At 40.1% G+C, this 26,062-nt stretch overlaps 1 protein-coding gene across 3 annotated transcripts in view; it reads left to right on the top strand.

The window, feature by feature from the left end:
- NUDT4 (nudix hydrolase 4) overlaps positions 1 to 26,062 on the top strand; it is a 52,436-nt gene that overhangs the window by 10,496 nt on the left and 15,878 nt on the right. For all 3 annotated transcript variants that reach the window (XM_073651703.1, XM_073651701.1, XM_073651702.1), the window contains exon 2: positions 25,142 to 25,252. In XM_073651703.1, coding sequence (XP_073507804.1) covers positions 25,142 to 25,252 — 111 coding nt within the window. The remainder of the gene's footprint in view (positions 1 to 25,141; positions 25,253 to 26,062) is intronic.

Raw genomic sequence — 26,062 nt, 5'->3', positions numbered from 1 at the left:
TAGATCCTAGATTAGTACTTGGTAGGGTATGAATCAGTTTTGTACAGATCTGTAACATGAAGCTCATACATTACATCCATGTGCCTATGATTTTATACCCCAAGTATTGTGGTACACTCAGGTACTCCATTATGGAAGCTGTTTGGGAATGTTACCATGTAGTGATATAGCGTGCCAATGACTCCAAAACACAGACCCAAAGTCACAATTTGTCTCGCCTACAGGTGCACATATAATGGCCATGTGCACAATCCCTAAAGGTCCATTTACACTGCAAGGTTATCGTGTACGAGTGTTGCTAGGAACTCTCATTTAACAATAATCGTGCAGTTTAAACATGGTATCAGTTACTTGATAAACAAGCAAAATGATCATTCATCAGGTGAAATGATCTTTTTGTGCTGCGCAAAAATCCTCATTCTCGGTTGTACATTGTCCTGTGTAAACAAGAGTCCCTCTCCTGAGAACAGTGGTAGCCTATGCGCACTGAACAAGCTATCACAGTTCATGAAGTGCACATCTGAAGAGCGGACTGTATGTAAACAGGCTATTAAATGGTTGATGATTGGGATTTCCTGATCAATCATCTAGTGCTGCAAAATCAGGGGGTTTAAATGGACCTTTAAGCCCACCCATACATTGTTTGCTGGCAGCTCTCTCATCTTTCGGAGCTCTCGCTCTGCTGAGCGTTCCAGTATTATCTGAGAGAGCCGCTACCAAACATTTCTGTCTGTTGCATATCGCAAGAGTACAAAAAGGATTGGCAGTCTAATATCAGACTTGATAGTTTATCTCCTCTGACAATCATCTGTTTGGGAGCCCTCATACACATCAGACTGTTGGCTGAACCCATTGATATTGGCGGGTTTGCCAAAATTACTCAATGTATGCTGGCCTCTAGGCTTTGCTCTGAAAGCCCCTGTATGCTTTAAAGTCATTACTAATATTAGTGGGATCAGCTTACCATCTAATGTATATGGGGTCCTCCATACTCTTCCCCAACTGATGATTGGGCAGCTTGAAGCAGGGCGGTGTTGTCTTGAGTGGGTGTCCATTTTGGTGGAGTCGGAATAAAATGGACCAACTCCGACTCCTAAAATATATAATAAATTGGGTACAGTAGTTCAATGCAGTTTTTGGGGAATATTTTTTCATAGAATTTGGGAAAGTTATGAAATGCCCTATAAATGTCTGTCCTATTCCTGATCTAAGGCTCTGGACTTTTAGCTGAGATGAATCTGTGCTGCAGTAAATTATCACTTAAACATGAGCCATGTATGAGGGAGTTGGAGTCTGTGTCATGGAAATTGTGGAGTCGGTGGTTTGGCTTACCGACTTCACAGCCCTGGCTTGAAGTAAATGCCCATCCCTTTTTTCCTCTGGGAGATAAGCTACCGGGAGATATATCACCATTCTATTCTCAATTCAGCCAACAGCTATTGAATGTATATTGCTATTTGCAGGATGTAGTTAGTTCAGTAATGTCTGGCTGTCTGATGGGAGCTCTGAGAACCGCCTCCTACTTTCTGGCATCTGCGGCTCTGCTTTTGATTACCCGACCTTGCACGTCATTGTGGCGGCGTGACTTGCATGTCTCATCATACCAGGCTGGCTAATTAAAAGAAGAGCCGCGGGTGCCTAAAGGTAGGAGATGGTTCTCTGGGTTCCTGTCCAATGGCCAGTTACTGACCTGAACTTGATCCTGCAAATCGATTTTCAGTAGCTCTGATTTTCATGAGCTTTTATAAGTGAATGTCCCACTGTTGATATGGACTAATGGTTTCTTGTCCTCTGTGAAAATATCTTTGGTATTTAATGAAAACAGTTTCTTTGCTTTTCCAACTCACAAATATCTCTAGGTGTCGTAAGTTTGAGTGTACGTGTTATTGCCTCTTGTGAGCAAAAAACAAAACCCTGCAACCATTCTATGCTAAAATATTGAGTAGTCGAATGTGGATGGTTTTGAAAATGATCAGTGCTATTCCTGTCATACCTCTCCAGCTACAAATACCTGCTTGGCAATAAGAGACACAGGCTCAATTCTTTTATTTGGATTTATTTTATTTGTAAATCACTTTGTTTTTGTATTGTGGTTTTCGTTGCCATTTTTTGCACCAAAATTTTTAAATTGCTCACACTCCTAATGAATTTTGCAAAAAAATAAAAATTCTCCTTCTTTTTCTGTCCTTGACCTGTTTTGCGTCTTTTTTTTCCCCCCGTAAAGTTTCATGCTTTGCAAAATGGCACAAAAATTGTGCAAATGTAACTGGGTACATAAAATTAAGCTAAATTGTAAAAATCAGAAAACTAAACCACAAAATACAACTTTTAAAAAGGTGCAGATTGTTTGAATGTCGCCAATCAAAAAGTCAGTCACCAATCAGTAGGTTTCCACTCAAAAAAAAAAAAAAAAAAAACTAGCAAAAACGCAATGATGAATCAGGCATATCATATAGTACAGGTTCAACAATTTTCAGAGTAAATTAATTTATATATAATTCATATTCTCAAACACAGTATAAACAGCGCTTTAATTAAAAAACATGAATGTAAACCCATAGCGTTTGGAAAGGTGATTAGCTGAACAGTAAGCCTGACCCAGGTTTTCACCCACAATACAGGCTTCTTGCAGGGTGCCCGAAAGTCAGTGGATCTGCTCTATATTTCCTATAGCCAAGCATGGGTTTGTGATTGAAGAGGTGTGACTGAGGGAACAATTGTTTTCAAGACCATCGGCGTTGATGCATTCTTGAAGAAAATCTTGATAATAATGAATGAGACAGAAGGCAAAATATCAACTATTTATTTTTCCTGAAGCAAGCGATCCACTTTCCCCGTTATTGGGGATATAAACTGTGTCCTGGTGTTGCAGCACAGTGAACTTCCTTTTTACTTTTTTTTTTTGTCAATGGAGTGTCCAATAGATTTGCAGTATATACAATGGATTGATGGGTACACCAGATTTATATCTGTTTTTACATTGAATAGTCTGAAATTAAAAGGTTGTTTTTTTTTTGTTTTTTTTTTTTAGGTCACCTGCAATCTTCTTTTTCTTCAGTTTTTCTCAGTCTTGCTAAAGGACATGAAAAAATGTCTGAAAAATAGTATATTTAAAATAAAAAAGGACCAAATAATGTCAGTGTAAAATTAGTAAAATCTCTCTAGCATCTTTTAAAAGAAGACTGAAGATAATGAGATGATAAAGGGGTCACATTGGTTAAAGGGGTTGTCCGGTCAAAAGTGATAAGTCATCAGTCACACTGTGTGACTGCAGACTTATGAATCCCCCCAGCGCATACACTGTGTTCTGCAGGGATTCACCGGTTTCAGACCCGGGACCGGAGGGTATATATGTGTTATACATACCCCCGGCCAGTCAGCGCCGCCTCGCTCCATGCATGCATATGGAGCGAGGCCATGCCCTCTTGTGACACAGAAGGCCAGTGGGAACGTCCCACTGAAGGTGCGGCCTCGCTCAATACAAGTGTATGGAGAGTGAGGCCACGCCACCTTCCCAGGGAAATGTATAACTCATACATACCCTCCTAGCCCGGGTCTGAAGCCGGAGAATCCCCAGAGCGCACAGTGCCTGCGCTGGGGGGATTCATAAGTCTGCAGACTTACCGTATCACTTTTGACCGGACAACTCCTTTAATGCTTGGGCTCATGCACTTAAAGTAAGTGTAGGTTTCCACATATTCTACAGTTGTAATTGTGCTGCCATAAAGCCACAGAGGACCTCTGCTGTACCGCTGTAATCCTACACTTTATCTAGAAGGTATTTTTAGTGTGCAATCTACCAGAGAAAACTTGGAGCATGTTCCATCAGACTTCATCCACTGCCATACGGGTGCCATGCCCATGATCATTAGTCCTTACTGGATGCTAGTCTATGTCAGCCTAACCTGCCATTATCAACGGGTTCAGACAACAGTCTGAGTATGGGAGCCCCGGACAATTTTTTTGTCGAGCGCTCCGGTGTATGAGCGCTGGCTGAGATGGCTGCCAGCTGAACAATCCTCCAAACCATTTTTGGGCCACCAGCCATTTATTGTGTATGGTGTCCATTAGTACCTGGTAAATTGTTCAGAGGAGTAGAAACCATGCTACTACGTGCACCACCACACAATATGATCTTAGAGACGTTCCATAATCGACCTCATTTTTTTTTCTCTTCAGAAACAAATTTCCTAAAGTTTAAAGTTCTTGATTTTAATTTATTATTTTTAATAACTTTTGAATTGATTGTGTAGCTTGGAATAATCCTTCTCAGATTGTAGGCAGAATTGGAGCCTGGGGTCCTGCCTCTAATATCCTTAGTGATGAGTTGTTATTGCCTTGGGAAGAGCTATATAAATTCTCGTTTTCCCTGCTGTAGTGCTCATTACACAATCCACAGATTGTTGGCACGGTTCTTGGCTTTCACTAATAGTCATGGGATGCTCTTCTATCACCTCAGCTTGGGGTTAGCTACCACATCGTACTCCTTGTGGCCAGTTCATGTATTCCTGTTTAAACAATACATTTTCTTGAATCTAGCAATTCTCTGTTTCAGAAGCCTATGCCGGCAGTTAACTTTAGACGCACGCTTTTATGGTGTTATCTAGCAGGATGGTCTTGTTTGGGGTTTATTCATGGTCCTGCAATCTCTTCAATCAATACTGGTCATAGACCTTATCCCTGTTCACGTTTTTTACTTTTTTTCTTTAAATACTCTAGTTAACATATTAGACCGGAAAAACTTCTAATATATACACTAAATGGAGGCTGTAATGATGCCTGACTGTAGCATCTATCACCAATTGGATCTGTTTCACTAATACATCAATAGTCTATCATGACTGGGCCATTAAACGGATACCATTATAGTCTATGGGTCATGAATGCCTCCGTTGGGACACCTGTTTAACGAATCCATCACCCATAGGGTACAATGGCATCCTTGTAATAGATGCCTGTGACAGATGCCGCTTGTTGACATCCTTCTACAAGGCACTTTGTCATCTTTCCTTGTTTTTTTGCATATGCTCTTTTGGCCTTTGGTTATTGATCCCTATGGCCAGATTTAACTTGTGCGTCTGGAGCTTAACTGAAGTACACACTAAACATTGGGAAAAGTGTGATGTCAGCAAAGCCATATGGCAGCAGGTCAAGGTCTACTTCCTATTGCTCTTTCTGTTACTTACAGCGACCCCTGTGTCTCTCCAGGAAAAAAAGTGATACTATGATATATAATGGAGACTAAATATATAAAGCAAAGCATTGTCTTTCAGCGAACTGTTCTACTTGTGCCCATCTCTTTTTCCTCTGAACACTGAAGCCTCTTGAAGTTAAGGTGTATTTACACTTAATGAATTTTGATTTATTTTTTATTTTTTGTGGCTTTCATTGGTCGCTGATTTGTAAATATTTACCAAATTTTTACACAGGACGTTACAAAAGATCATTTCACCCAGCGAATGAGCATTTTACTCATTGTTTGCACAATTTATCAAGTGAGCGTTTTTTAGGAGTGCTCATTCATGATCGTACAATGTAAATGCACCTTAATCGGATATTCTTTAGCTTAGAAGCTATCCCCTATCCAAGGAATGGAGAATAACTGCCTGATCGTTGGGTGTCTGACCGCTGGTACATCCACTGGTTCTGAGAATTGGGGCTCTAAAGAGTTTTGTGTGAATTGAGCTATGGCCGATCATGTACCCTCCCACTCCATTCATTGTTAATGGAACCACTTTTGGCAATCCCTTCTCAGGGAGCATATATTTTTTCCACCCTGGCCAGTCATAAAGCAGGAGTCACCACAGAGGTGGAACATACAGGATACCCCAGGGTGGTCAGACCAGGGGTTCTCAGCAGTAGTAATCCTCACTGCAGATACGCCATGGTTCATACTTTGTGGAGGCAGTAGGCGAGCAGCAGGAGCTGCAGATTGTCGTGGGAGCTAGTGATGGGCAGTCTGGCTCCACTAACCAATCAGAGCCAGCTCCTTTGGATCTAAAATGGATACCTATTAAATGTGTTGTCCTTTGTGATGCTGCCTGCTTAATGATTGGCCAACATCACTGAGATGGAAAAAATACATGTCCGTTGTGAAGAATCTATAACCACCCATGTAGTTAAAGAGAAAATTTTGATATAAACTTTTTAATTCTTGGGATCAACAAAGCCAGTTACAAAAAAAAAAAATGCTTATCAGCTCTTCAGTTCTCGGTATGTAGCCAGTTTCAAAGGCAAAAAGTCATGATAGGTCCTCTTTTTAAGAAACTGGTAAGCATTTTACATTGCCCTGGACAAGGCACATTTCGGATTTTAATATACATGCACTTTTAAGGGCTCAAAAAAAACTTCTCTTTCGGATATTTGAATTTTTTTTTCTCTCCGATACATGGGGTGGCTTAAAGAGGTTGTCCAGCCCAAATCAGTAAGTCTGCAGTCATTCTGTGTGACTGCAGACTTATGAATCCCCCGAGCGCATACACTGTGCACTACAGGGTTTCTCAGCCGGGACCGGAGGGTATGTATGCTTTATACATACTCCCGGTCAGAGCCCGTCCAATGGAAGCGGTCTCGCTCCATAACCTTGTGTTGAGCAAGGCCGCGTCACAACTAGAGACGCGGCCGTCCAGCGGGCGTGGCCGAGTGAACCCATCCACTGGCCGGGGGTATGTATAACTCATACATGCACTCTGGTCCCGTCCCCTTTAATTTGTCATGTTTGTATTTTTTTCCTTGCTGATATCATGAGACAATGTAAATAATTATATGAAATGAGTGTTTATTGTTTACTTTTTTTTTTTTTATTTCTTTTGTATGACCACAAAGGATTAACCTATTAAATTCCATTGTCAAACTCTGACAGTGGAATTTAACATGCGCGTCCGTGATGTGATCGCAGGTCACCATTGGGTTGTTATGACAGCAGGGCGTCTGATGAAGACCTCTGTGCTTGTCATTATGGAGCTTCTTTAAAACCCTGCCTGTGTTCGGGCTTCAAAGGAGACCGTGACTTTTTTACTATATATAGCAACGCTTTGGCATTGCTGTATATAACCTAAACTATCAGACGATTGCAGCTTAAGGTCCCCTGGACTATTAATGATCAGTGAGAATTAAAAAAAAAAAAAAAAAAAGTTCAAATCTCCCTCCTTTCCCCCATTAAAAATAAAGATAGTATAAAAAAAATAACCGTGGTTTTCGCTGCATTCAGAAAAGTCTCTGATCTATCAAAATATGAAAATAATTAACCCGATAAACAACGTAAACAAAAAAAATTCAAGAACTCCAAAATAGTTGTTTTTCTGCATTACCACAAAAAATGCTGTAACAAGCGATCAAAATATATCTATCCCAAAATGATATCAATAAAAACATTGTCTTGCCCCGCAAATATTAAGCACACAGCTCCATTGACTAAAAAATGAAAATGTTCTGGGTCTCGTAAAATGGCGACACTTGATACTTATGATTTTTTTTTTTTTTTAAACTTCAAAATAATTTAAAAAAACTGGACGATTGGTATTGCCATAATCTTACTGATGAGCAGAATCATATTGCAAGGTCATTTTTACCACAATGTACACTGTAAAAACAATTCCCAAAAAAGTCAGAATTTTGTTTTTTTTCACAATTTCTACCCACTTGGAATTTTTTTCCCGTTTTCCAGTACACTATCTGGTAAAATGGTGTCATTCAAAAGCACCACATCGTTCTGCAAAAAACATGCCCTCATATGTCTGTGTGGACAGAAAAATAAAAAAAGTTATGAGAGAGCTCGTTCTATGCATTCCCATATATTACCTGTTAGATCGGGGACTCTATACAGGCATGGCAGCGTACAGTAAACTCCTCATGGCTCCATAGCCCATCTATAGGCTAGTCTGGAGCTTGTCTTCTGTAAGGGGAATCTTTGGTTTTACAATTCAGAACCAAGTTCAAGGCGCTGAGAGCTTTCATTCTCATTCAAAGAGTATATCAGCTATTGTGCTTGTACACTGTTACTACATGTCTCCAGTCACAGGAAAGGGTCCAGGGAGCAGTTACCATTGATTTCTGCAACAAATTGAGGATTGCCCTCAAGTCATCGCTCCTAGGCACGTATCTGGAGAAAGAATTGCTTTCTATTTAGATTGTGTATGGCTGTTAGTCATAACTAAAGTTCAGTCCACATTTTTTTTTTTTTTTTTTTTTTTTTTTTAATGGGTTAAGCGGACATGAATACTGATTACCTGTTTTCAGAATAGGGAATTAATAAACTGCTGAGGTCCAATACCTGGCACCCCTCTGATCAGCTGTTTGCTTTGACTGCAGCCATATGCAAATACTTTTAAAGGAGCAGTGCTCAGCAGCTTTGTGCAAAGTGCAGCAGGTGCTGCAGATCAGCTACTATTTTGAATTGATTGTCCAAGTGCTTGTCTGTTTCCACCTTTCATCAGTAATGTTATCATTTTATACAGTTGGCTTGTAGCTTTACTACGCAACTTCCTACTTCCCCTATTTATAATTGTGGAGAGCTATGTTTAGTCTGCCATGTTGCAGTGAAGACTTCTCATATTTTTGAAAATTTGTTAAAGGAAATCTGTCACCTGGTTTTTGCAACCCCATCTGAAAGCAGCATAATACAGGGGCAGAGACCCTGATTTCAGTGATATATCACTTACTGAGCTGCATGCTGTCTTTTTGATAAAATCACTGTTTTTACTGCAGATCTAGCAGTTCTCTGAATGTTGAACTCTGCATAACTCTGCCCACACCACTGACAGCTTTCTGTGTACACTGTACATAAGCAGAAAGCTGCCAATCAGTGGCTGAGATGGGGTTATATAGAGCTCATGAATATGGAGGATTACGTGGCAGGAAATTTACTAGTCCTCAGGTGATAATCTCCTGCTGATAAACTGATTTTATCAAAACTACACTAAGCAGCCCAGTGACACGTCGCTGGAATCAGGGTCTCTGCTCCTATATTTTTGAGTAGCAAAAACTTGGTGACAGATTCACTTTGAAAATCTTGTCAGGTGAAATGTGGACTTGCCTTCTTCATTCATCAACATAAAGAAATTTAACCTTAGTTTTATGTAAGGCTATGTTCACACATCATGTTTTTTTTTCAGTGTTTATTGATGCAGATTTTTATACAAATTTTGCAGTACCAGCAAAGTCTATGAGAAACCAGAATTCTCTGTTCACATCATGTTTTTTTTTTTTTCTTCAGTATTTTGTGCCTTGGTTGCTATTTTGGAAAATAGAGCATGTTACTTCTTTTAGCGTTTTTCACCCATAGGAAGTAATGGGTGGTGAAAAAAACACTGAAAAAATGCACTAAAAACGCAGGTACCATTTTTTTTTCAGCGTGTTTGATGGCAAAATAGAATGGGGTTCTTTTTTTCACATAACTTTATGTACATGCATAAAGAGACAAAAAGACAGTGAAAAAAAAGCACCAAAACTGCAAGAAAAATCTGCAGCAAACCTCCCTTGAGAGATCAGGTTTTGCTGCAGATTTGTGACTCAAAAAAACCCATGATGTGTGAACATAGACTAAAGTCTAACTAAGTGCTAGCCTGATCTCATCTTACTGAATTCTAGAGGTCATTCCCCAAAAAGTTCTTTAATCAAAAGTATTTTTCTCTTCTTTTACAAGGTATAAGTGGTAGGTGTTTCGTGACAATTGCATAATATGTAGTTGTATATTAGTGAAGCTTCATATCACCAGGATTTGTGCAGTTGAATGGGTTCTTTATGATGGTTCTGTCTGTGATATCCTTGTAGATTGCTTTAGCAATAGTGTCACCTGCTGGCTGGATATGTGTGGCTCTGTAGGAGTTTGTGTATATCTATGTATCTTTTCTTAGTGATCCAAATCCTGTACTGCCTCATGTGCCAACATCCTTTCTGGTGGCAATGATACGACACATCAGTCTTTACTCTGCTTTGTCATCGGACCTTGTATATCAAATTATAATAAAGATCCGTAATTATAATAAAGATCTTTAACCATATGGCACTAAACGAGATGTGATATCGTCTAACAAGTGTGTATCGTCAGGAGAGGGAACGTGTTGATAAATCTATGGGTTTGCTGAACCAAAACCTAGACTAAGCACCCTGTTAGAATCGTATACACCATTACCTAGTAGATGTTGCTGTCCACTACTTTTAGATTAATGCTGTATCCTTAGCCACTACAGTTTATGGAGCTGTGGTGTTCTGTTTACATCCTGCGGCACCCAGAAGTGATAACAGCTGATTGTCGGAGTGCCGGGTGTCCAACTTCCATTTATCTGATACTGATAATGTATCCTATAGATAGGTCGTCAATATAAATGTTGTGGACAACCCCCTTTAATCTGTCGCCAGGATTATTCTCCCATGTGTGAATGGCAGCATAAGGTACAGAAAACCCAGTTAATAGTGCAGTCACTTACTAATTTCTATATATTGGTGCAGTGTGAGCCAGCTGGCTTCCTTTGCCCTCCCATAACTGATAGCTTTTTCCCTATGGACTAGACCACTTAGCTGCTGCTAATAACGGCTTTTGTGAAAACACACACTGGCATGTAAAAGTTTGGGCACCCCTAGTCAAAATTACTGTTACCAGTTAAGCAAGTTGAAGATGAAATGATCTCTAAAAGGCCTAAATTGAAGAATAACTTTGACCAAGGTTTCAGATCTTAATTGGCCTGTTAGTGAACAAGCCATAACCCTATCATCGTTAGGAAAGGCCTGGTGATTTCCCAGCTTCATAAAAACCCAGCCCCTTCTAACCTTGTGCCAAAAAACAGCAGCCTTGGGTTCTTCTAAGCAGCCGCCTAGCACTCAAAAAATAAAAATGGTGGAGGTCCACAAAACTGGAGAAGGCTATAAGAAGATAAAAAAATAATTTTCAATTTGCCTTTTCCTCAGTTTGAAATGTAATTAAGAAATGGCAGTTAACAGGAACAGAGAGGTCAAGATAAGGTCTGGAAGACCAAGCAAAATTTTAATGAGAACTGCTCGTAGTACTGCTGGAGAGGCAAATCAGAACCCCCGTTTGACCATGATACCATTATTAAGGGCGAGTGACTTGCCAGAAACAAGTCTGTTTTAAATCCCTTGTTTTGCGTTTTAATGGATACAGATTAAAGAATTATTGACTTTTATTTAATTTGTATGTGCGGTCTCTTCCGTATTCCCTTTTGTTCGTCATTGCTGCGCTGCAACTGAGACATGGCACTCTTCGGTCCGATCTACCTGCCTGCATTTGAACTAACGTGATCAAGCTCCTTCACCCTTCTTACATTGCAGTGGAGGTCAAGATAAGGTCTGGAAGACCAAGCAAAATTTCTGTGAGAGCTGCTTGTAGCATTGCTAGAGAGGCAAATCAGAACCCCGCTTGACTGCAAAAGACCTTCAGAAAGATTTAGCAGACCCTGGAGTGTGGTACATTATTCTACTATTCAGAGACACCTGTACAAATATAGCCTTCATGGAAGAGTCATCAGAAGAAAACCTCTCCTACGTCCTCACCATAAAATTCAGTGTCAGAAGTATGCAAAAGAACATCTAAACAATCCTTATGCATTTTGGAAACCTATGTCCTATGGACCGATGAGATCAAAATAGAACTCTTTGGCCTCAATGCTCAAATGTATGTGTGAAGGAAAAAGGGCACAGGAAAAGAACATCTCACAACCATTAAGAATGGGGGTGGATCAATCATGCTTTGGGGTTGTGTTGAAGCCAATGGCATGGGGAACATTTCATGGGTAGAGGGAAGAATGGATTCAATGACATTTCAACAAATTCTTGATGCAAACATAGCACCATCTGTTTAAAAAAAAAAGCAGAAATTGAAAAGAGGATGGCTTCTACAAATGGATAATGATCCTAAACACATGTCAAAATCCACAATAGACTACCTCAAAAGGTGTAAGCTGAAGGTTTTACAATGGCCCTCACAGTCCCCTGATCTGAACATCATGGAATATGTGTCTAGACCTCAAAATAGCAGTGCATGCAAGACGACCCAAGAATCTCACAGAACTGGAAGAATTTTTCAAGGAAGAATGGATGAAAATCCCTCAAACAAGAATTGAAAGACTCTTGTCTGGCTACAAAAAGCGTTCACAAGCTGTGATACTTTCAAAGGGGGTGCTACTAGGTACTAACTATGCAGGGTGCCCGAACTTTTGCATTGTCCCATTTCCCTTTTTGTAATTTTTAAAATGTAAAAGATGAAAATAAATTATGTATAGATAGATATAATGTAAAATACAAAGGAAATGTGTCATCTTTAACTTTAGGCCTTTTAGAGATTATTTCATCTTCAGCTTTAACTGTTCACAGTAACACTAATTTTGTCTTCACAATAACTGTAAGTTTGACTATATATATATATATATATATATATATATATATATATATATATATATATATATATATATATATATATCTATATAATATATATATATATATATATATATATCTATATAATATATATATATATATAATTTATATTTATATATATTTTTTTAATTAATGTGTTCACCAAAATGGAAACGCATTCAAAGTAGTGATGAACTAAGTGCTGCTCCCTGAGACTCAAGAAGGTGGAGGGGGTCAAAGGGCACAGGATTTACCACTGACAATTACATCCTTAGCAAGTGCTGTATGTACTGTTCTCTAGGAGTGGCACATGTCTGCTGGGACTTGCTTATCTACACAGCTCCAGCCCTAGCTGCGTGACAAAGCAGATGGATCTGGAGTTATTCAGTTTGGACAATTATTATTCTTGAGGTGATATTCTGGTGATTGGAAACAGTTGGGGTGTTGGTATTTATGAAGCATTATTTTGCACCTCTAGAAAATAATGAGCTTTTTGTATTAATTTAAAAAAAGACTAATTCCCTTTAATTTTGGTAATTGGCATCAGAAAGTGATCTGTTTCAGAAAAGGTCATGCTGATTAAAGGGGTTTATACAAAATCAAGTTATTCACTAACCAAATGGTAAAGGATAACTTGCAGATCCCTGGTGATATGACCACTAGAACGCCCCCAGTAATTACAAGAACAGTGCTTCCTAAAACCCCTTCTTGTGTGGAGCTGCAGTGTGCATAATCTGCCGCTGCTCCATTTATTGTCCCTGGGAAATCGTGGAGTGCTGAACTTTGCTTTCTCTGGTAATCCCATAGATCATGAGTGGAATGGAGGCCAAGCATGCACACTGTAGCCCCATCCAAGACAGGGCTTTGTGGATCGCTGATGTTCCTGCCATTGAATGGGGATAACTTGCAATTTTGGGAAAACTTTAAGTTGTGAAATGTTCATTTAAAGCATTATTCCTACAATATCAATCACAGTGGCTCAGTGGCCATTTCCAAAAGAGCGCACTGCTCCAGATACCAATCCCTGGAAACCTTCTTGTGAGAGGTTTTTGCTTACCTGTTTGCCCATGCATACGTCCTGTGGTTCTTTCATTACAGGCTGCACACACTCAGTAGATACCTGCTATTCTTCTATAGTGGGTATCCTAAAACATGCAGTGACGTGATTACAGCGCCCTTACTGCACAGGGTGGATATGGTCACTGCCTGCTGCTGTCACAGGAGGAACAGTGATCTTCCTCTCAGACTGTGCTGCTTGGTTGTGTGATAGACAACGCAGAGCGAGTGCAGAAGTACCAGCCACTAAGTATTCAATAGTATTTCCTCTTAAAAGCATAAATATTTTTGTCCATATTTGTTAAATGACACCTCCTACCTGTTAATACAATATAAATACAAGCGGGCTGTTGTGTACAGTCTAATGGAGAAGCGGTATTTGTTGCCCACAGCTGTCAATTAGTGTTAAGCTTTCATTTTTTTAACCAGCTCTGGTAAAATATAAGCTGAACTGTGATTGGTTGTTATGGACAGCTGAGACAGGTTTTTGGAACAAAGAGAGGACACATGGAAAATGTATGTGAAACCCCTACAGAATTGGAGGATTATAGCCCTTTACCCACAGGACAGACAAGAATTACATTTATTGGTATATTAGAAACTCTGCAGAGCACAATAATTCTATGTCAACTCTGCTCTGGTGGCCACTTGCAGATCTCAGAGCAGTAGGAGGAGTAATTGTGTGTGCATGAGGCATAGCATGGAGCCTGAAGAAGAAGCAGGTGGTTATGGGAAATGTAGTTTACAGTGGGCACATGGGCAGCACTGAAGTGAGCCACAGTAATGGAGAAGTTAGCCAGAAAGAAGTGTAAGAAATCAAACACCTTTGGGGAATTCTGAAGAGACCAGTTGAGTACCACTCTCCATCCAGCATTCATTCAGACTCTACAACAGTTTGTTCTTGAAGAATGGGAAAAGATGTTGCATTGTGTTGCCAACTTGTTCACTCCATGCCTTGAAGGCTTGGTGCGGTCTTTAAAAATCATGGAGGTCATACAAAATACTAGCTGTATTTGTTTTTAATGTGAGGTGTATTCATTTTGCATCAACTAACTTGAGTAAAACTGAAAATTTTGACTTGAAAGTTTTTGTTAACCTTTCATGTTATGGGTTACGTAAAATGTTCTATGAAACTCATGCTGAGCGCACTGTGTGTGTGTGTGTGTGTGAGTGCGCTCAGCATAAACTTCCATCAAAGTTTTTATCCTCTTAATATATTGCAATCATCATATTATATAGTGCTGTGTACTTACAGTTGCCCATTTTGCCTTTCTATCCAGATAATTCTTCTCTTTCCCTACTCTATGTAGAAAGAGGAAGGGTCTTGTCCTTGCATTTATCATCTCCCTCTTGACCCAGCCCCTGCCATAGACTATTGCAGTGACTCCTGACCCATACAGGGGAAGTTGACCTGCTGTTTCTACTTAGAGCTTAGGAAGGATTGAGCTAGTCCGTTTTTACTCACGTGATGTCATAGACCAAAGGCAAAATGAGCAATATGATGATTGCAGTATATTAAGAGCATAAAAACTTTGATGGGAGAGGTCCGTTAACAAATGCTGGTATCACCATAATTGTACTGCTATTCAGTGAGTTTGTGAGGTCATTTTTACTGCATAATAAACGTAAAGAAAAAATCCAAACAAACAATGGCAAAATCTTCTTTTTTTTTTTTCTTCCAATTTTTAACATGCTTTGAAAAATTTCAGTAAACTGAATGGTAAACTAAATAGTGTCATTCAAAGCTACAACTCATCCCTCGTAAAATACCAAGCCATCGTACAGCTATATTAACGGAAAATGTAAAAAAAAAAGAAGCGCAAAAAGTGAAAAATTGCTAATCATAAAGACCCATTCCCAGTTCTGACTGTAAAAGGCCGCATCAAAATGCAATGTGAATAGCGCTTCATGTTCGTAGTAAATTCGAAACAGTTTGCCCACAGCTGCTGCATTTCTGACCTAAAAAGCTAAAGCAGCGGGTGCGATTTACATGTCACCATTGGCATCTTCAGCCAGGGATGTATGTAGCTGTGCTCAGAATGTAAGGCAGCTACTCTGCAGTGCCTGGGTCTATCATTGTTTAATGAGGAATGTTAATGGGATTGTGAGTGCATAACAAAGCCCGATCTCGTGCTCTGCACAGTGCCTGTGTATGGTGTGCATGCCCTGCTCCTCTATGGCAGAACGCATGGAGAAGTTGAGACAATTGACATATTATAATGAGCAGAATTTTAGCATTGCTGTTTCAGTGTCCTCCTGCTTTTTTCCTGTCTGATCCATTGTTTTATTCAGCATTGGGCCACTGCAGATAAAGCACACCATGTGTGCTCTCCGTTGTGCGCTTTGGGGTCATGGGCAGCTTAGGACTTTATTGGAGTAACATCAGGAATATTGGTTTCTCCAGCTCTCAGCTATGGCCCCTATTGTTAGCTGGATCTGGGCAAACCATTTATATAAGGTAGAAAAGCTCAAGAAGCATCTCTCCAATAATAGAGAAGGAGCTGAATCCTTACCCACTGGTCATGGTGTTGTCTGCAGATCTTCTTTTGTCACATTACTGTAGTATCTGCCTTTATCTTGTGTATTGATGTATACAATCTAAGCAGCTCCAGTTCCTCGTTCCCTAGGTTATCAAAGGAGATGCTCAACACCCAGTATTATGGCCGATATGTTTTTTTAATTAGGTGTGTGATCAGTTTGATTACTAGCATACAGGTATAAAACTGGGGCACAACTTTTTCCGTTTCTCTCAGTGTAATATGGAGAGGTTACCTCTCCACTGTAGTCAAGTGACACAAGACATTGAATGTAATGCATAGCTCCCTGAGAAACTGGTCATGTCAGGGGCTTCCATAATAATTGGTTAATCACTACTGGCCCCATTCACTTTGCTCTAGAATATGCTGGCACTCTATAGATGATAGAAAAAAAAGTAACATTTTATTGAATAATTTTAATCTAAATGAATCTGACATGCTGTGTCTCATTTATACAGGCAGCTGTGCCGGGCCATAAAGCCTAGTTACATCCATTCTGCTGCAAGGGTCCTAAGAGGGGCTGGTCTCCTTGATCAAACCTTGATAGTATAGTCTAAAGGAGAGTGATCTTCTGTAGAGGTGGCTAAGCCTGGTACTATACTTCAAACATTCTGCTGAAGTCTAGCCTCAGGCTAGGTTCACACCACCATTAGTAATTCATACAGGAAATGGAAATGTCACACGATGGACACCATGGCCGCCAGACTGACCCCCTTGACTATAAAAAGGTTCTGTCGGGTTTCTTATCACTTTACCGGAAAAAATAGCTTTATCTTGTGGTGAAAATGACGGAGCTTGTAACTGAGGCCGAAACAAAGTTGAGAACAAGGTACAAAGGATATTTAAAACTAGGAAAGCTCCTTTAGGCTTGTACAAGTAGACGGATTACATTAAATCTTAATAATAACTTTTATAATTATGAAAAAGTTAGCGCTATCGCCTATCTTCTTTAAAGCAGCATACTCGTAAGCACTTTTTGCCTTGGTGCGCCCAGGATGAAATCCAGTCAAAAATGAACAATATAAACTGAACTGAGATGCGTTGAAAAGGTTATCTGGATGCTTATTCAAAATGAGATGCAGGATAGCTGAATAAAGCAGCTCTCCTTACCTGTTCACGATGTGTGATGGTTACAGTCCGTTCTGGACTTCAAGTTCAATGTGGATGCATGGGTTGCGGGGGATGCTGTATCCTAAAGTTCAGATGTTGCGCTGCACTGGTGAGGAATGCAGGATTACAGGGAGGCTTGTTGCCATGCTGTGTTTGCCCGGGATCCTGTATCCTGCAGTTCTGGTGCTCTGCTGCACTTGCAGGGAATCCTAGGTTCACACTATGAACGGTGCTAGTGTGGTGCCGGCCGGTCACAGTAATTCAAAAAACTGCCGCCTTGCAGGTGCGCAACGTCACTGACGCAGTACGGACTCTATTCAGGAAAAAAAAGTTATATATATGTATCACTAGTTTGTTTTAATGAAAAATAAACATATAATATATATATATAATATATTTGGTGATGCCTTCCTTTTTAAATGCTGTGTTCATTTACAGCTGTGAATTTTTTTCCATTGTGTAAAATCCCTTGTATTAAAGATTAACTGAAGCTGCCGGCACTTGCACATTTTATACATTCCATGCTGTCATGAGTAAGTGACTCAATAGGGAGGCTTATCTTGATTTGGCTCCAGATTCGGGTTCAAGGCTCAGAATTGAGTAGAGTGTAAATGATTGATCCGAGAGTAGCATGTTCATTGCTGCATTTACAGCCTAACCCATCATGGTAGCCTCTGTTCGTTCTGTAGAAACGCTGTTTTCTAAAGCTAATGTGCTCTGTATTCTTTTGTTAGCTCAGACACCAGAGACTAAAGTTTAGGAGAAGTTTTCAAACCTAAAATTTCATTGGTCAGCTGAGATGCATTTTGCTAAGCTGAAACATGGAACATGTTTACTGCCGTCTTCCTGCAGTGGTATTTAACCCTGCAAAAATTGTGCGAGGGAGTATTAAAGGGTTATATTCGCACTAGTCTCAAATATGCAGCTCTTGTTAATTTGCGCTACTGGTATTTTTTTTTGTAGTAAGTGCATAAAATATCTTTTTACCTAATGCATAGTGATGGCGCTATAAAATTCTGCAGAAAGGCCATGCTCACACAAGGCGTTTTTTTAATGTAAATTTTCAGCTGCATTTTACAGTACCAGCAAAGTCTGAGACTTCAAAAATCTCATGCACACACATTGGTTTTTGTGTCATCAGTATTTTGTGCTTTGCATGGTTTTTTTGCATGTCACTTTCAGCATCTTTAAAGTGTTTTTCACCCATTGAAAGTAATGAGTGGTGAAAAAAACGCCTAGTGTGAACATAGCTATCAGGTTTTGCTGCGTTTTTAGTGAAAAAAAAAAAAAGCAGTATGCGAATCTAATTTACTTTTGTAATTTTACCATCTTGTCTTGGTTACCTGAGATGGCAGTTTGGATTAGGACAGTTTAATTAAATTAGTGATGTGTACAATGAAACATTGGGTGAGGTAGGTGTGAGATTGAACAATACCTATGGCCTACGGAGGTGTGAAAATGAACAATCCCTGAGCAACGGAATGGCAGACCATAGTGTGAAAATGGTGTCCTACAAACTCAATGCACTGCCAGTGTCTTAGAAAAAGTATTCCTGAACAACTCTTCTGCCCCCACTGTTACATTTGAAATTCAGGTTAATATGGTTTCACATATGTCTTGTATTGGTGACCTGTGTACATGCTTCTGTGGTGGAAGCAAAGCTGAACTTTGGGATCTTGAAAAACGCAGCAAAGACGCCCCAAAACCTGAGTTTTTGACGCAGCTTCTTCCCTGCCAATAGATCAGGTTTTCCTGTAGATAAAAGGCGCTGAAAAAGCGCCTAGTGTGAACATACCCTACATGCGTTGTATTTCTGCTAGATGGGTAAATATATTTTATATTTCTCTTGAGCAACAAATAAAAATTCTACATGTGGCCATTTGAGGTTTAGCATAGCTCCTAGAAAGATTCAGGCTGCGTGTCCATTATGCGTTTTTCAAGCGTTTTTGGCGCGGAATTTCCGCAGCGAAAACGCTTAAAAAACACTTGGTAATACGTGCCCCATGGTCCCCAATGATAATCCGCATGTGCTATGCACATGCTGCGTAAATTTCCGCTGCGGATTATCATTGCGGAAAAATCCGCAGCATGTCCATTAATTTTGCGGACACGCAGCGTAATTGCTGCCATTGACTTGCATTGAAACGCATATTATCCGTGTCAGCACATTTGCACACACGGATATTATGCGATTCTATGTGCGGGTGGTACCCAGGTCTGGAGGAGAGGAGACTCGCATCCAGACCCAGGTACCATAGAACCTGTAAAAAAAGAATTTAAAATAAAAAATAAAGATTATATTTGCCTTCTGATGTCCTCCCGGTGTTTTCTCCCCTCCGTCTGCTGTATGGGTCGCGGTGTTGTGAAGGACCTGCCATGACGTCATTGAGTCATGTGACCTGACACATGACTCAATGACGTCACCGCAGGTCCTTCACACCACCGCGAGCCGCCAAAGACACCGGACGCAGCGGAGAGAACACAGGGAGGACATCGGAAGGTGAGTATAATCTTTTTTTTTTTTTTTTTTTTAACCATTCTTATTCTTTATTTTTTAACTAACTTGGTCACACTACTACACTGTGTTCCAAATTATTATGCAAATAATATTTTCTCAGATTTTCCCAAATTACCTATATGAATTGCAGTCATTGTAATTTTCCAGTCAAATAACTATTAGAGTACAATTGAAAGGTTTTTGTACAAACTGCCTATGATAACAGTATATTTTTAAAAAAATAAAAAACTCAAAATGCATGTTCCAAATTATTATGCACAGCACAGTTTTCAACCTTTTCATTTTAATAAAGAACAAAAAAATGTCCATTTTTGAAATTATAAGCATTAGCAGGTTATTACAAACTGAAATCAAACCGTTTTCAACTCAAAACTTTATTCTAGGTGATGTTACATTTGCACATAGGACCGCTTGTTCGAAAGGAGCTTCTGAACTCTCTCGTCCATTGAATTTGTCAGGTTTTGGATGGTTTCTGCTTCAATTGTTTTGCATGAGGGCAGAATACCCTCCCAGAGCTGTTGCTTAGATGTGAACTGCCTCCTGCCATCATAGACACTCCTTTTGATGATGCTCCAGAGGTTCTCAATGGGGTTGAGGTCAGGGGAGCATGGGTGCCACACCATAAGTTTGTCCCCTTTTATGCCCATAGCAGCCAGAGATGCAGATGTGTTATGTGCAGCATGAGACGGGGCATTATCATGCATGAAAATGATCTTGCTGCAGAATGCATGGTTCTTCTTCTTGAACCATGGCAGGAAGTGCTGTTTGAGAAACTCAACATACATTATGGAGTTCATCTTTACCCCTTCAGGGATCCTAAAAGGGCTGACAATCTCTCTCCCCATGATTCCAGCCCAAAACATTACTCCACCTCCTCCTTGTTAGCGCCGTAGCCGTGTTTGCATGGGGTGTCCATCAACCAGCCATCCTCCACTCCATCCATCTGGACCATCGAGATCATTTCATGCATGATAATGCCCCGTCTCATGCTGCACATAACACATCTGCATCTCTGGCTGCTATGGGCATAAAAGGGGACAAACTTATGGTGTGACCCCCATGCTCCCCTGACCTCAACCCCATTGAGAACCTCTGGAGCATCATCAAAAGGAGTGTCTATGATGGCGGGAGGCAGTTCACATCTAAGCAACAGCTCTGGGAGGGTATTCTGTCCTCATGCAAAACAATTAAAGCAGAAACCATCCAAAACCTGACAAATTCAATGGACGAGAGAGTTCAGAAGCTCCTTTCGAACAAGCGGTCCTATGTGCAAATGTAACATCACCTAGAATAAAGTTTTGAGTTGAAAACTGTTTGATTTCAGTTTGTAATAACCTGCTAATGCTTATAATTTCAAAAATGACCATTTTTTGTTCTTTATTAAAATGAAAAGGTTGAAAACTCTGCTGTGCATAATAATTTGGAACATGCAGTTTGAGTTTTTTATTTTTTTTTAAATATACTGTTATCATAGGCAGTTTGTACAAAAACCTTTCAATTGTACTCTAATAGTTATTTGACTGGAAAATTACAATGACTGCAATTCATATAGGTAATTTGGGAAAATCTGAGAAAATATTATTTGCATTATAATTTGGAACACAGTGTATAAATCCATGCCGGTTGCATGGATTTATATAGTGTGAACAAGTTGTCAAGCACTTTTCCAAGTGATGCTAAAATCGCTTGGAAAAGCGCTTGATAACCCGCATGCAGAAATGCATGCAAAGACGCTTTACAAACGCTTCTACCTGGCGGGAAAATGCATGTAAAATCCGCATGCGTTTTTCCTGCCAGGGAGAAGCGGAAAAAATATGCAGCATTTCTGCATCGTGGACACATAGCCTGAGGCTGTGTGCCCACGTAGCGTTTTTCAAGCGTTTATGCTGCGGAATTTCTGCAGCGTAAACGCTTGTGAAACGCTAGGTAATCCGCACCCCATGGTCCCCAAGGGGATTCCGCATGTTCTATGCACATGCTGCGGATTTTTCCGCAGCGTTTATGCTGCGTACAAAAATCTGCAGCATGTTCATTAATTTTGCAGAAGCGCAGCAGAATGGCCGCCATTGACTTGCATTGAGACGCATAGAATCCGCATCTGTACATTTGTACAAGCGGCTTCTATGCGTCTCTATGTGCGGATGGTACCCAGTTCTGGAGGAGAGGAGACTCTCATCCAGACCTGGGTACCATTGTACCTGTGAAAAAAAGAATAAAATAATAAATAAAGTGTATACTCACCTGTCCGAAGGCTTCTCTCTGCTTGCCGGCAGCGCTGAAGGACCTTCGGTGATGTCAGTCATGTGACCGCAGGCCTTTCACCGCTCTGTCTCGCGATATGCTGGCAGCCAGGAAGCAGCGCTGCAGCACACGCCGGGGCATTGGGGGTGAGTATAGCTTTATTTGAAGCATTGTTTTACGGTCACACTATATAAATCCATGCTGTTTGCATGGATTTATATAGTGTGACCTAGTTGGCAAGCACTTTCCAAGTGATGCTATCGCCTGGAAAGCGCTTGTCAATCTGCATGCGGAAACGCATGTGAATCCGCATGTATTCTGCAGGAAAAATGCATGCACAATCTGCATGCGTTTTTTCTGCCAGGGAGATGCAGAAATGCTGCAGAAATTTTCTGCTTCATTTCTGCATCGTGGGCACATAGCCTTACTCAGTTTTTCTCAAACTCTTGAGTAGCTATTTTTCCGAGTTAAAGGCTATGTGCCCACGATGCAGAAATGCTCAGGATTTTTTCCTGAGCGTTTCTGCATCTCCCTGGCAGAAAAAAACACATGCGGATTGTACATGCGTTTTCCTGCCAGGGACAAGGGGAAGTGAAGTGTTCTTCACTTGCATTTCCACATGCATGTTGACAAGTGCTTGTCAACTTGGTCATACTATATAAATCCATGCAACCGGCATGGATTTATATAGTGTGACCGAAAGAATGGTAAAAAATAAATATATACTTACCTTCCGATGGCCCTCGCAGTCTTGCTTCGCGCTCCTTCCTGGCTGCCGGCACATCGCGGTACACTGCACTGAAGGACCTGCCGACGTCAGCGTCGCATGACCCGTCACATGACTATGACGTCAGCGCAGGTCCTTCAGTCCATCGCTAGCTGCCGGCATGAAAGGACGAGTGCAGTGGGGGGGCCGCCAGAAGGTAAGTATATATTTTTTATTTTATTCTTTTTTTTACAGTTTCTATGGTACCCAGGTCCGGAGGAGAGTCTCCTGTCCTCCACACCTGGGTACCATCTGCACATTGGAACGCGTGCATTCCGCATGTCCTTATCTAGTGAAGTGGAATACATGTGTTCTAATGCAAGTTAATGGCGGCGAAGACGCAGCACTTCCGCAAAATAATTGGTAGTGCTGCGTTTTTTTTCCGCCATGATAATCCGCAGCGGAAATTTCCGCAGCATGTGCACAGCACATGCGGATTATCATTGGGAAACATGACAGGCCTTCTACCATGTGTTTTTTAAGCGTTTCTGCAGCGTTTTTGCCGCTGCAGAAACGCTTAAAAAAACGCATTGTGGGCACACAGCCAAAGGGAACTTGTCGCCTTCAAAAAGCGATTTACCTGCAAATATAGTGGTAATCTGAATATAAATAGTGTTTCAATCAGGTTAGTCTGGTTTACTTTTCCTGCATCCGCTGGCTTGGCTTCCAGTCATCAGGCCGGTGCAGTGAACAATTAATCACAGCTCACTACACAGTGAGTGAAGCTGTTTCACACCCATGCACCTTGATTGACAGCTTGCGTACAGAGCTTATGTACCGCATCCTATGTACGGAGAGGTCTGTCAAATCAAATTGCAGGGGCAGTGATTTTCCCAATTTACCATTTAATGCCCTCATTTCCACGTCGTATACACTCCTTATGTGATGCCTTCATTATTTTCTTATTGTGCCTTAAGCACCATTAGGGTAATGTATCTATATTATTCTTGCATATTCATATTGAGCTCACTCTGTTAAGCTCAAGGCATTTTTTAGGTATTCATATGTATTGATTACACCGTTTATTATATAATATAGATTTTATATTGTATTGCGTTATTGTGGTCTTTGGGTATTTTCAATCATGCTATTGAATATTCTATATTCTCCACAGTGGCTTTTGCATGCTCTGCATTTTCTGTTGTTTAGTGATTTGACATAGTATCAGGCAGAGGAGTGTAGGTGATGGCTCCAGTATAGGCACACCTTGTTAGTTACTCAGTGTTTTTTCATTTTTATTTGTCTGTTTTTTCATGTTCCCCTTTTGTTATTTGTAATAGTGGTCTTGTTTGGTGATCCCATAGTGTTTGCATACGTCTTCACTATATTTTTTGGGGGCATGATCACAGCGCTCTCACTGTGTAGCGGGCAATGACTGTAACAGCCCCCGGCACCACCCAATCACTAGAAGGGATTGGCTACAGGGAGATTATAACTTCATTTTATCCCTGTAACCAATTTCCAATAAGCCTGCCAGATATGATGTAAATGCCTGCAAATGACCACATTTTAATATTAGAAATGGACAATTGCCTGTGACTATTCCCTTGTCAAATGGACAGTGTAAGACTGTGCAGGGGTAAGCACCCAACTGAAATGGTGTCATGCAAAAAAGAATTGTGATTTTCTGGGTAGTACAAGTATTTACTAAAATACACTTGTCAGGAGAACTGAAAAGATGTGATGTTTGCATTACCCCCAAATTCTTTGCTTGTGCGTTTTGGATCTATAACTTTTCTCTGCCTTTTTTTTTTTTTTTTTTTACCCTTTTCACACTGTACTATAAACATGTTTAGATTTCTCGTTATGTTCTTGCTGTATGCCAGGGGTTGTCTATAAGCTTGTCTTGTCAATGGCTTTATGATTATATACATAGTGTTGGGGGATTATTACTGGAATGTTCCCTGAATCTCTTAGGAATTACACATTATTCTGATGTCGTAACATTTATGGACATAGGTGACTTAAATGGGATTGATTTGTGGCCGCTTAATCTGATGTCAGCTGGTTTCTGCCATTACATAACTATATTTTAAATTTCTATAATTGGTAAGAATCCCCACGTGTCCTACTGAGGTCACTAAAGTGACCATATATATTTACACAGGACATCTTATTTATACAATACAATGTGCTGCTGAGAACAATTATTTTTAAGCTTAAAAATCTCACAAGATAGTTTTTTTGCGTGGTCTTCTTATGGTTTGGCAGAGGGACTGACATTTGAGAGCTTTCCTATGAATGCTTGCTCCCCTATCCTCGACCTGCCTGTTAGTGGCAAGCTGATATTCACTGACGGTTTTCTCGACTATGGCAATGACCACATTAAAGCAGCTATCAAAAAATATCCAACACCTCCTACAATTTTTTTTTTTTACTGTGTTCAAGCTACATCTGGTGGTATTTTGTGTTGGTCTCAAATCGTTCAGAAACTCCTAAAATCCTTAGTGTATGGTCAAATGAAAAGGCAGGTGATGCTCAGTCTGTGTGTGTTTTGTAGGCATCAATCAGGATTTCCAATGTTGTAATGTGTTGACTATCTTCCAGATCCTCTTGGTCAGCAGCAGTCGTTACCCAGATCAATGGATTGTACCAGGCGGAGGAATGGAGCCAGAGGAGGAGCCCGGTGGAGCTGCAGTGAGAGAAGTGTACGAAGAGGTATCATAAAAAGCTTTTTCTTATCTTTCAAACCCTCTTTATTGATGGGTGTTGTGAAAGCATGTGTTTATATTCATCTGATATTTTACATTTCTTTAGCCATGAAAGATAAGCTATTGACTCCAGTGAGTTAGTATTGTTCATAGCAAGTTTGTTGACCCGTGCCACAATAATAGAGAAGGAAACCTTACAGAAGCAATAGAGATCAAGTTGTTTTTTTTTCTCTTCCTAGTGCTTTTATGCTCTGCATTTGCCACAAGCATGACCTTGATCAGATTTTTTTTTTAACCTTGTAGTGTTTAGAATTAGATAAGCATATACTGTGCTGATAAATCAGTTGGCTATTAACTTAAGAAAGCATTGCATCTCCTGTTTCATTGTTGACAGCATTAAACCAAAAGAAGACCTTTTTTAAATAGGTTTGCCTGTTAAAAGGAAGCTATCACTCAAAAATGATCTATTCTTTGAATTGTGTTTGTGTTGAGTGTGTTTAAAAAAAAAAAAAAATTTCGATATATTTTTTTTATTATTATTTTTTTTCCCCCATGGTAAGATCTTTCACCCCCGGGCGATTTTCCAATTTTTCATTTTCGTTTTTTCCTCCCTTTCTTCCGAAAGCCTTAACTTTTTTTATTTTTTTTATTTTTCCGGCCACACAGCCACTTGAGGGCTTGTTTTTTGTGGGATGAGTACTTTTGAATGACACCATTCATTTTATCATGTGATGCATTTGGAAAGTGTGGAAAAATTGCCAAGTACATTGAAATTGCTCTGCACTGCTATGTATAGTTAAAATCACAATCTCCTATG

This window comes from Phyllobates terribilis, unplaced genomic scaffold, assembly GCF_046119375.1.
Source record: "Phyllobates terribilis strain yellow unplaced genomic scaffold, ASM4611937v1 Scaffold_11__3_contigs__length_659146591, whole genome shotgun sequence".
Lineage (NCBI taxonomy): Eukaryota > Metazoa > Chordata > Amphibia > Anura > Dendrobatidae > Phyllobates > Phyllobates terribilis.
The sequence above is the reverse complement of the archived record's forward strand: the minus strand, read 5'-3'. Positions and strand labels throughout refer to the sequence as shown.